General features: G+C 42.9%; 1 protein-coding gene across 1 annotated transcript in view; it reads left to right on the forward strand.

Annotated features, from left to right (window-relative positions):
- The first annotated feature begins 331 nt into the window (after positions 1-331).
- DGKG (diacylglycerol kinase gamma) overlaps positions 332-16,507 on the forward strand; it is a 155,960-nt gene continuing 139,784 nt past the window's right edge. Inside the window, exons 1-2 of the mRNA XM_058556163.1 lie at positions 332-616; positions 13,114-13,190. Coding sequence (XP_058412146.1) covers positions 550-616; positions 13,114-13,190 — 144 coding nt within the window. The 5' untranslated portion in view covers positions 332-549. The remainder of the gene's footprint in view (positions 617-13,113; positions 13,191-16,507) is intronic.

The following is a 16,507-nucleotide window of genomic DNA, read 5'->3' on the forward strand; positions in this document are numbered from 1 at the left end:
TGCCCTTAGGTGGCCCTACTACCACCTCTAATGTGAGACATTTAAAATTTCCCAGAGTTTAGGAGGACAGCTACCTATTCATACCACTCAACCCCCACTCCAGCCAGACAGCTGTCTGAACATGTGCTGGTCTGATCTCTATGCCCTCTTCAGACATCCCTGAGGGGACGTCCCCCCCTTGAGAACCATTGCCTCCTGTAGATCTTTCAGCGAAGAACATTTGGGGATATTTTTTAACATAAAAAAGATGGCTTATGTATTCTAACACTCTCATTCACAATGTCTTTTCTACTTCTGCCCAGGAAGAGCAAGGATTTCCAAATTTACCTTGACTATAGGTAGAAGGATGTGGCCTGAGGAACAGCAGAGGTCTTCTCTCATGTGCTGAGAGGTGCCCGCTGCTGCCATAGACGCCTGGGTCCTCGAGACGCCTCCCGAAGGGCCTGTCCACCGCACACCTGCAATGAGCCAGACCGTGGGCCGGGCCTCAGCTTTACCCTGGTGAACAAAACTCCGTCCCTGGCCTCAAGCGCTCCACCCAGCTCAAAGATGAGTGAAGATCGCTGGGTCTCCCTCACTCCGGAAGAATTTGACCAACTCCAGAAATATTCAGAATGTGAGTAAATGGATTGACCCATCTGGGATGGGATTTCGTCTCGGTTGGGGAGAGCATTTCTGGAGAGCCGAGCAATACGATCGTTGCAAAGCCACAGAGAAGGAGATCGGACCCGACAGCTTATATTTCCTTATAAACACACAATTAGTGCCTTTAAACATAAAAACACAATTATCTTTACACTCTATAAATGATACGTGCTCACCATAGAAATTTGGGATATACAGGAGAAAAAAATATAGAGTAGGTTAAAAGTCACAGCTAACCTCTGTGAACATTTTGGAACACTCTCCTTCTGTGCATATCACTCTACATGGTTGAGTTCCTAAATACACCTTTTTTATTTTAGCCTGAGTTTTCCACCTACCATAATATTGTAAGTATTTTCTCAGGTCATTAAAATCTCTTTATAGGATAATTTTTGAAGGGCTGCAGGCTGCATGGTTACAATGTTACTCAATCATTTACTGTATATACTCTTGTGTTTGGACCCAACACCGTCTTTCAGTAAGATATAGAATTCTGATGTGTGTCTCCTTCTTGAGTTTGTTCTAGAAAAGTCAGGGCTTTCACTTGAGGCTCCCGGTTTCATTAGTTACACCCAAGAACAATTTCAGTGCATCAAGACACAGTAGTGGCGAGGCCCACGTTCACACAGCTGTGCCCCCCACAGGCCACTCCTAACCCTGACTGGTGAGGAGAATCTGCCCGGGCTGTGGAGGAACACCAACTGACCGCTGCACTCTGCACACACAGAGTGATCATCCTGATCGTGCAGTGGCTCTGACTTTTTACAGAGCCATTTGCCTTGCAGAGCTCTCCGGCCCCACCCTTTGTTCTAGTCCCTCTCCCTTCATGTTAATTGTACAGGTGCTTTTTGTAAATCACTAGGCCTGTCATGTGTTGACCTGCCCGATAGAGCTTTCCCAGGTCATCCTCCAAATGCCCTTTAGGCAGCCTGCCCCCTTCCCCAGGGCAGGCAGCCCTTGTCCACAGCACTGGTCCGGGAGTCAAGGGATTGGGCTTAAGTGTCAGCTCTGGCTCCTGCTGTCTGTGATATGACAGCACTTCACCCTCCAGAACCTCAGTGTCCTCTCTGCAAAATGAGAGGGTTGGACTAGATGATGTCTCCCTGTGATCTCTTCCAGATCCCATGACTCAGTGTGCTCCCCAGTGTCAACAGGGGCCCCCTAGGGCTACTGGTCAGTCTCTCCCCTGGTACCCTCGAGCCCATGGCCTCTTGTCTGACCACAGTGGGTTTAGAGATACTCTGTAATGTACAGACAAGGAGCAAGGAATCACCCTCCAGGGTAAACTCCATTTAATTCAGCGTGCTCTGTAGGTCAGCAAAGTACCAGGCCCTGTCAGGGATGAAAAAGAAGCACAAAGAAAAGGCTTGCCCTTGAGGAATCAGAATCTTGTTAGGGAGTCAGAAATGCGCCTGTGACACAAGCAGAGCTTCAAGGCAGCGGGCAAACACCACTGGCAGAGCTGGCTAAACTGAGCCGTAAACAAGAAGGGAATTTAAAGCTGGGGAAATTGATGTGGGAAGGTGTATTAGTTTGCTGGGCTATTGTGACAAAGTACCACAACCTGGGTGGCTTAGAACAACAGAAAGTATCTCAGAGTTCTGGAGGCTAGAAGTCCAAAATCAAGGTGTCAGCAGTGTTGGTTCGTTCTGAGGGCCGTGAGAGGAGGATCTGCTCCAGGCCTGTCTCCTTGGCATATAGATGGCTGTCTTTTCCCCATGTGTCTTCACATGACATTCTCCCTGTATGCATGTCTCAGTGTCCAAATTTCCCTTTTTATATGGACACAGTTATATTGGATTGGACCCACCCTACTCCATTGTGACCTCATCTTAACTAATTACCTCTGCAATGACCCTATTTCCAAATAAGGTCACATTCTCAGGTACTAGGGGTTAGGACTTCAACATATGAATTTGGGGGGGATATAACTTAGCCTATCACAGAGGATTTATCTGGATGAACTTTATGAACAAAAGAAGTTTAAAATATGAGCAGCAGGTGGTGGAGGAGGGGTATAGAAACAACGGAAGCAACAGTAGAGGGGCAAGAAGGGAGAGGGTGTGTATAGGGTGGTAAGGAGAACTTCTGGGCTAGATGGAGAGAAGGAGCAGGAGGATAAGGAGGAGGACATGTGCTGATTTGGCTTCTATATCGTTCAGGACCCAAGTGTCTTGGGCTCTGAATGTCAAGGCATGGCCTTTGGACCGAGGTGACAAAATTTAGAGCCATGAATCTGGTGGCTGTGTGCAGGGTGGCCTGCATGAGGAAGCTGCCAGATCAGGGAGGCCAGGTAGGGTCCTTTGGATGAAATCTAGTCTGAGCTGAGGGCCAGAGCTAAGATGGTGCATGTGGCAATGAACAAATGCTAATTTGTGGAAAACTATGGTGGAAGTATCATCAAAACTTATGGAACAAAAGGAAGCCAGCAAAGATACCTCAAAGCCTGTGAATCTGTGGAAAATGACAACATTAGGATGCAGGGCTGGTGGGGACAGTTTGGGAATGTTGATTTTGAGATGGTGATGACATGTCCACTTATGCATTCACATATGCCAGACCCCAGGGAACCAGCATGAATGACACAATCCCTGCCCTCAAAGAGCTCACAGCCTAGTGAAGAAAGACAAGAAGGACTCAAACAATGATGCTCAGTATGACAGGTGCTCAGGAGTGGGGAGCACAGAGGAGGAGACCTAGCCCAGGCTTGTGGGAGACTTCCTAATGCAGGTGTTGTTTCCAGACTCCAGAAACACTGGAAAGAGGGAGGAGGGAGAAGGCATTCCAGGCAGAGGAAGTGGCTTGGGCAAGGCAGGGAGGTGAGAAAGTCATCAAGGCAGCTTCTGAGAACCGCAAGCAGTTCCCAGGCTGGGAGCCTGGAGCACATGTTGGTGGCATGGGGGAAGTCGAGGCAAGAAGTGAAAAGACGAGTAGGACCCCATCCTGAAGGATGCTGCTTTCCAAGTGAGACGTCATGTGGGCCCCAGGAGGGTAGGTGGTGGGATATGGGTGGGAATGAGGGGTTAGGCTCCAGCTCTGACTTGGGAATCCTTGTGTGGAGACAGCAAGGAAAGAAAAACTAGGAATGAAGGCACTTCAGAGAGCAAGAATATGAGAAGAGAAATGAGAGGATGGAGAATGGGACTTAGTGTTGCCTACAGTTTGGGGTCAGAGAAAGAGAAGGAGTCAGAAGAAGACACAGAGAAAAGAACCAGAAAGACAACTAGGGAAAAAACAGTACGGAGTCTAGGGAGCTAAGGAATGGAGGGGTCCAAATGTGGCAGTGCAGTCAAGGAGGCAGGGGGTGAAAAGAAACCAGAGTATTTGCTAGGAAATAGCTCTTATGTGGTTCGGGTTTTTTTTCCAACCATCAGCTTTTTTCTTCTCTGACCCTTCCTCATTTTGTCCATGTCCCAGGACTGGACGAGATACACTGGCACTGTTGTTCTAACAGGAGAGGGAAAAAAGACAGAATTCTTGGAAAATGATAAGCCTCAGAGGAAACCCTGAAAAAGTCACTTCTACCAATTTTAGACACATTCTGGTATTCAGTCAGATTGCATTGCTATAGCAACCACTCTTCCATAACCACACAAACAGGATCTTTACAATAGCAGAATAACTGAAGTGTACAGCCTGAGAATTGAAAACTTTCTCCAGCGGGATTACCAGGTAGGAGAGGCCAAGAATATCAAGACAAGAGGCTCTTGGTGTGTTCTGTTTACATAGCATAAACCCTGCACCTTCTCTGGTGGCCTTTTATTTGGAGAGAAGCCATGTTAAAACTGCCCTCAGAGACAGGTGTATTTATTTTACACTTATATGTACATGCATATACACATATGTATGTAAATATGTATATATAGTTGACAGTAACCTTAATGTGAATCAATAGTGTAAAATACTTGTCAAAAAAGATAATGAGATATTAAGAAATTTTTTGTTACAAAATAAAAATAAGCGTAAAAATTTTGAAAAACAGAAAGATGAAATTTAAAGCTACCCGTGATCCTATCTCCCAGTGATAACCACTACTGGTATGTTTATGTGTAAATATAAATATTGAAATATACATACATGTATACATATACATATATATTTAAAAAGCAAATATGTTGGACTGTTTTGCATGCTGTTTTCTTCACCCTGACAGTATGTTTCAGTTATCTATTGATACGTCAAAACAACTTCAAAACTTGGTGGGTTAAAACAACCATTTTGTTTTTTCCCACAATTCTGTGCCTCAGGAATCTGGCCAGGGCACAGCAGGGGTGACTAGTCCCTGCTCCACAATGTTTGGGGCTTCAGGCGGGATGGCTCACGTGATCCAGCATGGCTTGTTTGCTTACGTGATGGCACCTCAGTGTCCCTCCGTGGGGCCTCGTTCTCTAAGCGCTTTATCGTCTCCCAGGGCCACTCTAAGTGGCTTCTCTTTCCAGTAAAGTAGCCTGGACTTCTTACATGTGGCTCAGGGCTCCAAAAGCAGAAAAGCAGCAGCTGCCAGGCCTTTTTAACACCTGGGCTAAGAGGTCCTAGAGTGGAACTCTGTCCACATTCCATTGGTCAAAGCAGTCACAGGCCTGGCCCAGGTTCAGTGGGGCAGAGGAATGGACTCCACATCTCACACAGGGAGGAGAAGACTGATGACAGCCGTCTTTGGAGAGTAGCTAGCACATGATATATCATGAGGTGTTCTCTATCATTCAATACTTAGAAGAAGCATGGTTTTCAATGGTTGCAGAGATTTCTTCTGAATACATATACGCTATTTTATTTAACCAAACCACTGATTGTCATCTTAGGCTGTGTTTGTAGATGAATAATGTCTAGTAAGGCAAACTGATACCCACATTCTATCCAACTCTGATCAGACTTGTCTAGAAAACTGAATTTATTTCCGTGGACTACAGTTTACAGTGGATGTGGACCAACTGGAACTTGTTTGAGAAGTGCCACCAGCATGGTAAATGACCTCGCAGCCTGGCTATAAAGAAATGGCTGAAAACACTATGCATATTTGCCAGAGAAGGAAAAACTCAGGGAAGGTGAGGGAGAGCTAGTTGTGTTAAAATAGCTACAGTGCTATTGTCAGAGGAGGTGTTAAGTTAATTTTGAATGACTTCAAATTAATTTTCAATTAAACCTAGGACTAATGGGAGGAAATCAACAGAAGAAAAATTTTAGTTTAAAATAGGGAATAGATTAATTCCTAATGGTCAAACTTGCCCTAGATGGAACAGAATTGACTTAAAAGCAACTGAGCTTTCTTTCCCTGGAACTGTCTGGGCAGAGTTGGCTGAGATGACTATAGGGGAGATTAGAGCATCAGATGTCTGGTTGACTAAATGACCTTCATTAGCCCTTCCATACTTAGTTTCTATATTTAAACAGATTTCTTTCCAACCTCAGAGGACATGAGCATGTGAGGATGCCTCCTACTGACCCTCCCCCTAACAGCTTCAAACAGAGATACAGTTGACTTGTTGTCCTTCTGATCCTGACATTTGGGGGGAGGGGATTTTTTTGCCTAATTTTTTCCATGATTTATCAAGGATGGAAACTATCAGCTTCTTCAGAAAGAGAAAAAAGGAGAAAAATTGATGAAGCATCAATTTTGATTTTTAATTCTCTAAGAAATTAAACCAAACATTTCCTGCATCAGCCAGTGTTTGTTTGATTTTGTAGACTTCTTAAAGCTGAGAGAGATGTTAATCATCATCAAATCCAACTCCTACCCATTTTGCAAATGAGAACACTGAGTTCAGAAGAGTTTAGTGACTTGCGCAAGGTCACACAGAAGGTCAGTAGCAGAATAAGAATTAGAGCCAAAGTTCTCAAGTCCAGGTCAAATCAATTTGCTTTAATTCGGTTCCAAGACGTTAAACAAAAAGTACCCACTGGAGGTCAACCTTTCAACCACACACTGGTTAAATATATGTCAATTAAATTATAGTAGAGCAAAATTTTAAAATACATTTAAAGAGAAAGAATCAGTAAATTGTGCTATTCAGAAGTATATTTCAGTAGAATCAGATCAAGGCAAAGTTTCTGACTTTAAGATGTAGGTAATTTACAGCTCAACATTCAAACCTGTCAGTGTTAATATCGGACTCAGAGAAAATGTTTAGGGCTATAAGGCTTTAAGTAAGTTTCATTGAAACCTTGTTATTTATATTGGCCAGTAGAGTGCGAGTTAGTTAAATGTTCATGAAGTCCTGAGCACATAAAGAATCACACCTAGTTGTTTCCATCTTGGAAGGGATAACCACAGCTATTTCTCACTCACATCTCTTTCAGCACAACTGGACTTCTTCTCATTAGTGATGACTGCGACTCTGCCCACAAGCAGTCACAGAATCTATAGATAGGGAGAAACTTCTATGGAACAATGGCTCTCGAATTTGAACGTGCACATGAATCTCCTGGTGATCTTGTCAAAATGTAGATTCCGTATCAGTAGGTCTGGGGCAGTTCTGAGAGTCTGCATTTGTAACACTCCCAGGTAATGCTGATGCTGCTACTCTAGGACCCACACTTCTAGTTGCCAAAAGGTACAGGTTGTCTGATCCCTTGCTCCACCTCCACTTGAAATATTATTGATAAGGCAAAATTATTTGGAGAAAAAGTGGGAAATCTTGCTAGCAATACGAATTTTACTTATACAAATAAGCCATACCAGTCAGTCATTCAGATCAATATGATGAATCAGAAAATCTTAGTATCCTAAAGAGGGTTTTCTTGTATCAGCCAAAATTCCCTCTGTTTCACGGCAGTCTTTTTCTCTTATTCTTTATGTAACACTGTGGCAGAGCCGTCACTTCCACAGGTTCCCCCCTGTAGTTAGCTTGGTGGGCCTCAGTGGTCCTCAGCCTTGGCTAAACACTGGAATCACCTGGGAGGTTTTGAACACTTCCAGTGCCCTGCCCACACACAACCACCCCTGGACCATTTAATCATAATCTGTAGGCGTGGGACCCAGGCATCAGCAGTTTTTAAAACTCCTCAAGTGATTCCAACATGCCGCCAAGGTTGAGAACCACTGGTCTACCTTGACTCCCTATGCCCCTGGGAATATAAGACATAAGGGACAAGCGTGACAAGCCCAATTCCTTTTCTAGCTCTTCTTTATTCCAGAAATCTTTATGGAACATCGATTTTATGCCAGACAGTGGGTCATATGCTGGGGATACAGAGTGAACAGGAAAAGAAGTGTAACTAGGAGAAGGTGTCAATGCTTACGAAGCTGGACTTCTTCCATGTGCTTCCCACATTCCGCTCTGGGGCCTGATTCCTCCTGGCTGAAAGGTGGGCCTTTTGATGCAGTGCTCCTGGCCCTGGCATCTCTGTTCCATCATCATCGTCTGTATTTCCAGGACCCTTGGAAAACTCCATTCTCGCTTTTGTGCATCTCACTGTGTTCTTGACTCCCCAGAGTACTTAGAAAACTTATTCATACATCCCAGCCTTCATCGGAAGAAGGAAAATCTAATTTAGGTTGTTTTCTTTTTCCTCACATGCCAACTTTCTCTTCTCCCCTATCTGTGTCTTTGGGTTGAGAGTCATTCATGGTCTTCCTAATTTGTGGGACATATTCCTCTAGCCTCAGCATCATGTTTTTTTCTGTGCTGTGACAGGCAAGCCTTACTTGTTAGACACAGATATACAAGAATGTTGCCTAAGGCCTGCTCATCAAAAGTGAGGTCCATGGACCTGCATAATTGGTGTCACCTACGATCTTATTTGAAATACTGAATCTCAGGGCCTGACCTGGACCTACTGAAGAAGAATCTGCATTTAAACCTGATCCCCAGGCAATTCATAGGCATGTTACAGTTTGAGACACTCTTAGGGAACTTTGAGGAATGGAGAGTGATCATGTATGTACCTTAGATGAGAATGTCACTCTCCTCTATGGTTTTCAGATTCACTTTTGAAAATGTTGATTTATAGTTATTTCAAAGTTTAACAGTCTGACTACTGCTCAAATACTCAGTGTTCTTACCTAGAAGATGGTCCATCTTCTAGGTAAGAATCCATCTTTGGATTCTAGTTCAGGCAGCTGGCGTCCTGCTGTAAACACTGAAGCTCCTGATTTGTTTGCTTGTTCAGACAGAGGGCATCTCTGTCCCACACAAATGTGGCAGCAGAAATGCCTGTGAGTAGGGCCAAATTTTCTCCTTAAAAAGGCTTTGGATTCGCTCAAACACTAGAAGCAAGTGCTTGGTTAAGGTCCCAGAATTCTTGGCACATAAAGCCTAAAGAGACAATTTTGGATTGAAACTTAGGACAGTTGTTACCACTCACAACCTTGATCACAGAGAAGAGCCTTCTAAACTCCTAATTTGGGGTAAAACTGCATGCTGATAGTCCTGCAGTCTTGGCTAATGCAAAAAGTACTCCTACCTTGCCAGGCAGCTGAATAAGTTGACCTGTTGGTTGGAGTTCTATAGCACTGTCCACTTAAGCAATGGGGAATGTTTGCCAAGCACAGTGATTTTAGGTTTAGCAGAATTATAAACTTTTTTCCTTTTGCAATAATTATCCAACAAGTTCAGCTACTTCTTAAGACAGTCTTCATTTCTAACAATAAAATCACATCATAGAACAGCAGTTCTCAACCTTGACTGTACATTTGAACCCACAGGAATCTTCAAAATATACTGATTCCTGGGTTCCCCAAGAGAGACTGAATTAACTGGTCTGGGATGAGGCCTGGGTTTCAATGTGCGTAGAGGTCATTAGGTGATTCTAATGTGCAGCCAGGTTGGAGAGCCACTGTCATAGAGGAAGGGCCTTATCTTCTGAGTTACCACTGTTCCTGTATCCAATGAGTCTAATAGCTATGTCACGTTATTAGATATGTTCAAAATGAGAGTGACCCCTCCCTAGCTGTGTATCCTTGAAAGAATCATTTAAATTCCATATACCTCAATTTCCCCTTCTCTAAAATGGGGACAATTATTACATAAGAGGGTGGTTGTGGAGATTTAATTAAATTATATAAGGTGACTCGCACAGTGCTTAGCATATAGTGAGCACTCAACAAAATTGTTGTGAAGAACTGTGGACAAGACTCTACTTTGTACACTTAGAAATGGAACTCTGTCTCCTCGGAGTCTGGTGGTGGTGTTACGATACAGGCTTTGACAGGGTTTTCTCTACTGAGGCTGTGCTATTGGGCTCACAGATGGAGCCTGAAGAAAGATCAGGAAATGCTCTGAAGATGCCCTCATTGTTCTTAACTGTCTCAAGACGAAACAGAATGAAGCAGCACCTGCTTACTCCTCAGGGAAAGAGAAACCCAGCCCAGAAATCTGTTGAGAAGAAAACTGTGATAAAGTATCAAAGGACCTCCAAGGAGAAAGTAACAGGTATCAAATTTGAGAATTAGATAGTTTCCTTTTTTGAAAAGGGAAATGTATCGATGCTATGAGCTCATAAAAACCCATGAAACAAATTGAAGTAAACATGTGGTGAGGAGCACCCTTCGTGGAAATCTAAGAGCCAGAAATCTCTTGGATTGGTTGTTTTCTATTTAATTTTAGGCTATTAATCAGAAATTTTAAAATAAATGCCTTCTCTATTTTTTCTTTTTTAAAACCTGTTTACTTGAATGTGAACATATGATTAATATATGTGCATATGGGTACATATATATGTTTATATATGTACACATACATGTGTGTATAAATATATATATATTATACATTTAAATATAAAGCAGGATTAGATCAGTTGCACTTTACAACCAAAGGATTTCTGCTAGATTGAACTGTGAAATCTCCAAAAAGTGACAATAACATCAAAAACGTATAAACCCAATGAAATCACTCTCCTGATTCTCAACCAAAATTCTGGCTCTACATTACTCTTGCAGAAGCTGCACCAGGAGTACCCATGCTCCAAAATTTGCATCTTTTTCTAATTTGGCCACTCTTTCTGAGCTGAAAATCTCCCAGTAATATGGATTCTAAAATATAGATTTTTTTCTAAATAATTAAGCTGCTTATAGAATAATTTGAATATAATTTATGTGTGACATTAACTGAGCTCTGCTTAGTAATTCTAAACTCTCATTCTGTTGCCAGAATGGCCTTTAGAAAACAGAGACCTGGTTATGTTACTCCACCACTCAAAAAATCCTTAACAATTTCAAATCAGTGTTCTTAACTTGATGTTCAAATTTGGCCACAAACCACTCTCTGGTTTTAACTTTTCCTAAACGCCCTGTGGTGCCCATCTCCACATCTTTGTTCACCCGGTCCCTTCTGAATACCCTTTCCACTTCTTGTCTTTTTTTTTTTTTTTTTAAGATTTTATTTATTTATTTTCCTCCCAAAGCCCCAGTAGATAGTTGTATGTCGTAGTTGCACATCCTTCTAGTTGCTGTATGTGGGACGCGGCCTCAGCATGGCCAGAGAAGCAGTGTGTTAGTGCTCGCCCGAGATCCGAACCCGGGCCGCCAGCAGCGGAGCGCGCGCACTTAACTGCTAAGCCACGGGGCCGGCCCAGAAACCTTACCCATTCTTTACATCACAGCTCAAATTCTACCTCCTTCATGGGGCATCCCCAGTCCCCCCCCCCAACACCACTCTCATGCTAATTTTACTTTTTCCCTGTTCATTTTACTTCTTCCCTGCTCTGTGCTTTCTAGAGCTTCATATCATTGCCACAGCATTAATTACATTTTTCCTCATGTTAGCAAATGTTTGTGAAGTAATAGTGAATAGTGCTTAAGGGAAAGTAATACAGACTTATGAGCCAGACTAGACTTGAGTTAAAACCCTGATTCTTAGGCGAGTCACTTAATTTTTCTGAATTTCAACTTCTTCATCTATAAACTGAAGAAAATATTACCAAATTTGCATGGATTGGTAGGGGAGAGTATATAAGAATATGCAGTAAATGTCCCCAATAAGGGGTAGCTATTGATTCTACCACAATGATTCAGATCATCTCCCCTACTAGTTCATTAATAGTACCTTGCAGCATCTTACCCTCCAGAGTGTTTTCTGAATTGAATGGAAGCAGCCAAGATTGATGGCATCTGCTGCCTGGATCTCACTGAGCTATTAGTTTTTCAACATCTGTTTTGAATTCAGAAAGAAATGTCCATTTTTAGGCAACAGCAGCATTTTCCTGTGGCATTTCAGAATGTCTCAATCCTGAAATGATTACAACTTGGGCTTGATTGAATCCAAGTCAGCAAAGCCATGGAGAACATCCCAGCCCATGAGCACATCTACTTTACATAGGCCTAAGAGAGCTTAGCTGTCTGTACAGAGAACCTGAACACAAAGGAACATTATGTCAGCTTTTAACGACCTCACTCTTTGCTTAGATGTTTAAATAGTGACAATAATGGAGCTTAGGAAGCTCTTAATTATCCACAATACTGCAAGACAGAGAGAGCACAGAAACCCTTGTTTTCTTTGATGTCTAGAGTGCTGGTAACTACGCAGGATGCACTCAGGATGTGTTTATAATGACAATTATTGGCTCCCTTTTCCTGACTCCCAGCTCCCTTGTAAAACTACAAAAAAAAAAAAAAAAGAAGCCACCATTTTCTCCAGTAGTTTCTGCATTATTTTTTGTGGAAAGCAGAATTTTCTAAACCACCATGCTTCACGAATCCTCTGAGTCTCTGCTTCAGCACCAAGGACAGAGCCTCGCCAGGCTTGATGCCCACCCATCCTATTTAATTAACAAAATTTTTAATATTTTAAAATTTCTGCTCAGATGTTTATTCAAGCATCTAATATATTGCTTTTATGAACACTAGTTAAATGTCAAACCTTGGTATATATACAAAGACTCGCTTTTTGAATTACAGTTACAGCTCTCAAGGTAGAACTGAGGCAGGAGATAAGCAAGAGGCAAGTTAATAAATAATTATAATACTATATGACAAGAGTTATGTACAAATCATGTGGGAGCCAGGGGAAGGCATAATTAACTCTGACTGGTAAAGGAAGGCTTTACCAAGGAGTTGACATTTGAGCTGGGTACTGAGAATTGAGTGAAGTTCACAATACAGAGAAGAGACTCTAAGAAAGAGTATGCAGTATATTCAGAGGTTTCTGGAAATGTGATTTGATGAGGCTGAAAAGTGGGGTGAATGGAAGGTTAAGGTAAGAGATGAAGAATAGGCTAGATCATATCACCAAGTACTTGAACACCACACTAAGGGGGTTAGGCTTTATCTTGGGAAAATTGAGAACCATTGAAGGGTTTTGAGCAGGCACATGATCTGATCATATTTTTGTTTTAGAAAGATAGTTCATACAGCAGGAAAGAGAATATACTGAAAAAAAGAAATGAGAGGGCAGATAAGGGTGACATTTCTCCATATGGTCCTGGGAATGAGGTGCTACTCCATCAGAAGCAAGGTTAGACAGAGAGGATTTACTTGGCCCAGCTCCCATTAGCTGTTCACCAATGTTTCACGTGTGTATTATGTCTCTCCAGATTCTTCCAAGAAGATAAAGGATGTCTTGGCTGAATTTAATGAGGGTGGGAGCCTCAAACAATATGACCCACGGGAGGTAAGAACATTTCCATTTCATGCCTTTAAAAAACTCCATGTTCCAGCCTTTCCATAATTTGTTCCCCTCTTGGAAGTTTAGCTCACTTTGAAGAACTTGCTTCTCAACCTATTTTCTCCTAAGTTTCAAGTGAGCCATTGGTGCTACCTGGAGTGGTATGTTTCCCACCTCCATTCACCCTCTCACTGTCCTAGAGGACTATGTGACACCTTCTCCTATCTCCTCAAATCTCTCACTCCTCCTCTCCACCTCATTCTCAGTTATGAACTGTGTTTTCTACTTCACTGAGAATATAGAAACAATCAGAAGAGATCTTCCACAAGATCCTCATCCACCTACGTACATTTTCTCCTATAACTAAGGATGAACTCTCCATGCATTTAAGTCCAACCATCCACTTGTGCATTCAGTCCCATTCTCTTTTGGTCTCTTGATAGGCATTGCTTCAGCAATGCATTCCTCTCTAAATCTCTCTCTCTATCTCTAACTCTATCTCTCTAATTCCCTATCTCTCTCTATCTCTATCTCCTTCACATCAGCTTTGTCTCAGATATTAGATTTTTCTGATCAACATATAAACATATTGTTATTTCTCCTACATTAAAAATCATTCTCCTCACTTCCCTTCTCCCTCCAGGTACCACCTCATTTCTTTCCTGTCCTTTGTAGGAAAGCTGTGCAAAAGATTTGTCTATACTCATTGCCTCCAATTTCTCTTCTTCCCACTTTCTTGAAAGCCCTTCAATCAGAGTGTAACCTGCACTCCTCCACTAAAACCACTAGTCAAGATAGCCAAGGACCTCCATGTGACTAAACTCAATAGCCATTTTACTCAATAGCACTGGACACAGTTGGTCAAATCCTCTTCTACACTTTTCACTTGGTTTTCAGGACACTACACTCTCTGATTTTCCTCTTACCCCTCTACCTGACAATTCCACTTAAAAAATCAGATAGGCATCTCAAACTTAACATGGGCTAAACTGAGCTCCTTGATCTTCCCCTATGAAATCTGGTTTTCCAGGAGTCCTTCCCATTTCATTGAATGACAACTCCATTCTTCAAGTTATTCAACCTAAAACTATGGAGTCATCATGGACTTCTCTCTTTCTCTCACATCGCACTTCAAATTCGTCGGCAAACCCTATGACTCCCACCTTCTAAATATATCCCAAATCTAGCCACATCTCATCACCTGCACTGCTTCCACCCTGACCTGAGGCACCACTATATTTTTCCCAAATTATTTCAATAGTTTCCTAACTGGGCTCCCTGTTTCTGCTCTTCACACACATCCTGAGCAATCTGTTAAAACTTAAGTCAGATCAAGTGACCGCTCTGCTCAACATCTCTCATGGTGCCGCCAACCCCTACTCTGGGTCAAAATCAAAATCATTACAATCTGTACCTTCCCCTACTCTCACCTCATCTCTTCTACTCTCCTTCTCCTCATTCCTTTCCAGCCATATTAGCCTTCTTGATGCTGTCAAACAGCCAAGTTTGCTCTAACCTCAGCACCTTTGCATTTGCTTTTGCCTCTTCCTGGAATGTTCCTCCCCCAGATATCCACATTGTTCGTTCCCTCACCTCCTTCAAGTGTTTGCTCAAATCACCTTCTCAGTGAATGTCACCTTCTCTATCTAAAATGTTAAGCTCTTTTTCCTGACACTGCCTGTCCCTCTGCTCTGCTTTATTTTCCTCCTTAGTACTTCTCACCATCTGTCATACTATATAACTTACTTAGTTAATTGTCTGTCTCTCTCACTAGAATATTTTTGTTCACTGCTGTATCCCCAGTGCCCAGAAGAGTATCTGGCTTGTAGCAGGCACTCAACAAATATTTTTTGAATGAATAAATGAATGCAAGACCTCCCTTACTTTCAAATTCAACTCATCTCATGTTTCTTGAGTATCCAGGCACTGTGCTGGGCACTGTAGATGATATAAAGATGAAGAAGCACAATTCCTGCCCTCTGGAACTTATTTCCTACTGGTGGGGTCAAGTTTAAGAGCCATGACCCTGGAGTCATATGGTCTTAGGTTAGACTCCTACCCGCCAACCAGCAGTGTGGCCTTGAATAATATTTCACCTCTCTGAGCCTCAATTTCCTCATCTGTTACCTGAAGATAACAACAACCAAAAACAGACCTTGAAGTTTACAGATGAGTTGATTCAATGAGATAATTTTTGCAAAGTGTCTAACACTTTACAAACACTTAAAAAATGGTACTCATTATTATTCCCCTTTCCCCAGCATGTTTTAAACTCAACTCCATTTTCCCTGTTCCTGGGTCCTTTTATGAGAGCTAATTGCAGAAAAGTGACTGATCAGCAGGACAAACTTGGGATGAGGCTGGCCATCTATTATTCATATTGTCATCCTTTCAACAAACCTTGAGTCGCTTCCTTCTCTGCTGGGCACTAGGAGTGAATCAACAGAGCCCGTGCCCTCAAAGTACACCTGAAAGGGGCTTTGGATAAAATGCACCAATCACTGGGAGAACAAAGCAGGAGGAAGGTTGTCAGAACAGGAGCCAGATTGAGAATGTACCGTTTCAAAGAGCATTCCTGAAGGGAAGCCACGCAGAGAAGATGGCAGAGCCCGCAAAGAACTCGCTGCCCCCTCCCCCTCCACCCCCAGCTCCAAAAACACAGGAATAAAGACTGGCGGGGGGCTGCTAATCAGCCTGTCCGCCCTGGGGCTGATGAGTGAGAGGGGAACAATGTGGTCAAGGCCACGGAGGGTGTGAAGGCCATAGGAGCTTTCAGAAGCAGGGAGCAGCTTGGCTGTTATGAGCATGCTGCCGCCCCCGCCTCCGTCAGGCTGGCCCCCACTCTTTGTATGCCTGACACTGCTGTGTCCCAGGGGAGCTCTGTCACTCTGATTTCATTCTCTCTCACAGTGTGGCTGGCTTCTAGTAGGTGTAATGTCCCAGCACGGGGCTGGGGAAACAACAAGGGTTTAATTCTCTTGAGCTTGATCGCTTACTGCTGCTAAAATGTCTCAACAAGAAATGAGTTAGCTGTGGGAAGGGGCAGGTTGTTAGAAAAGCGAGGCTGGGCATAAAAATTTGCAGAGTAGCAGGGCTGCATCTGGCCGTAACAAGCATGCCCTTACTCATCAGCACCGACTGATTCTCTGGAGAATAGAGCACAGCTGAAGACAGCCAGAAGGTGGTGGGCAAGAACACCGAGGAGCGGAAGGGGCAGAGTGGCTTGGTGGCATCATGATCTTAGACTCAGACACACCTAAGCATAAAGCCCAGCTCTGCCACTTGCTTTATGACTTTGAGCAAGTTATTTATGTTCTCAGAAT

The sequence above is a fragment of the Diceros bicornis genome, chromosome 15, assembly GCF_020826845.1.
Source record: "Diceros bicornis minor isolate mBicDic1 chromosome 15, mDicBic1.mat.cur, whole genome shotgun sequence".
Lineage (NCBI taxonomy): Eukaryota > Metazoa > Chordata > Mammalia > Perissodactyla > Rhinocerotidae > Diceros > Diceros bicornis.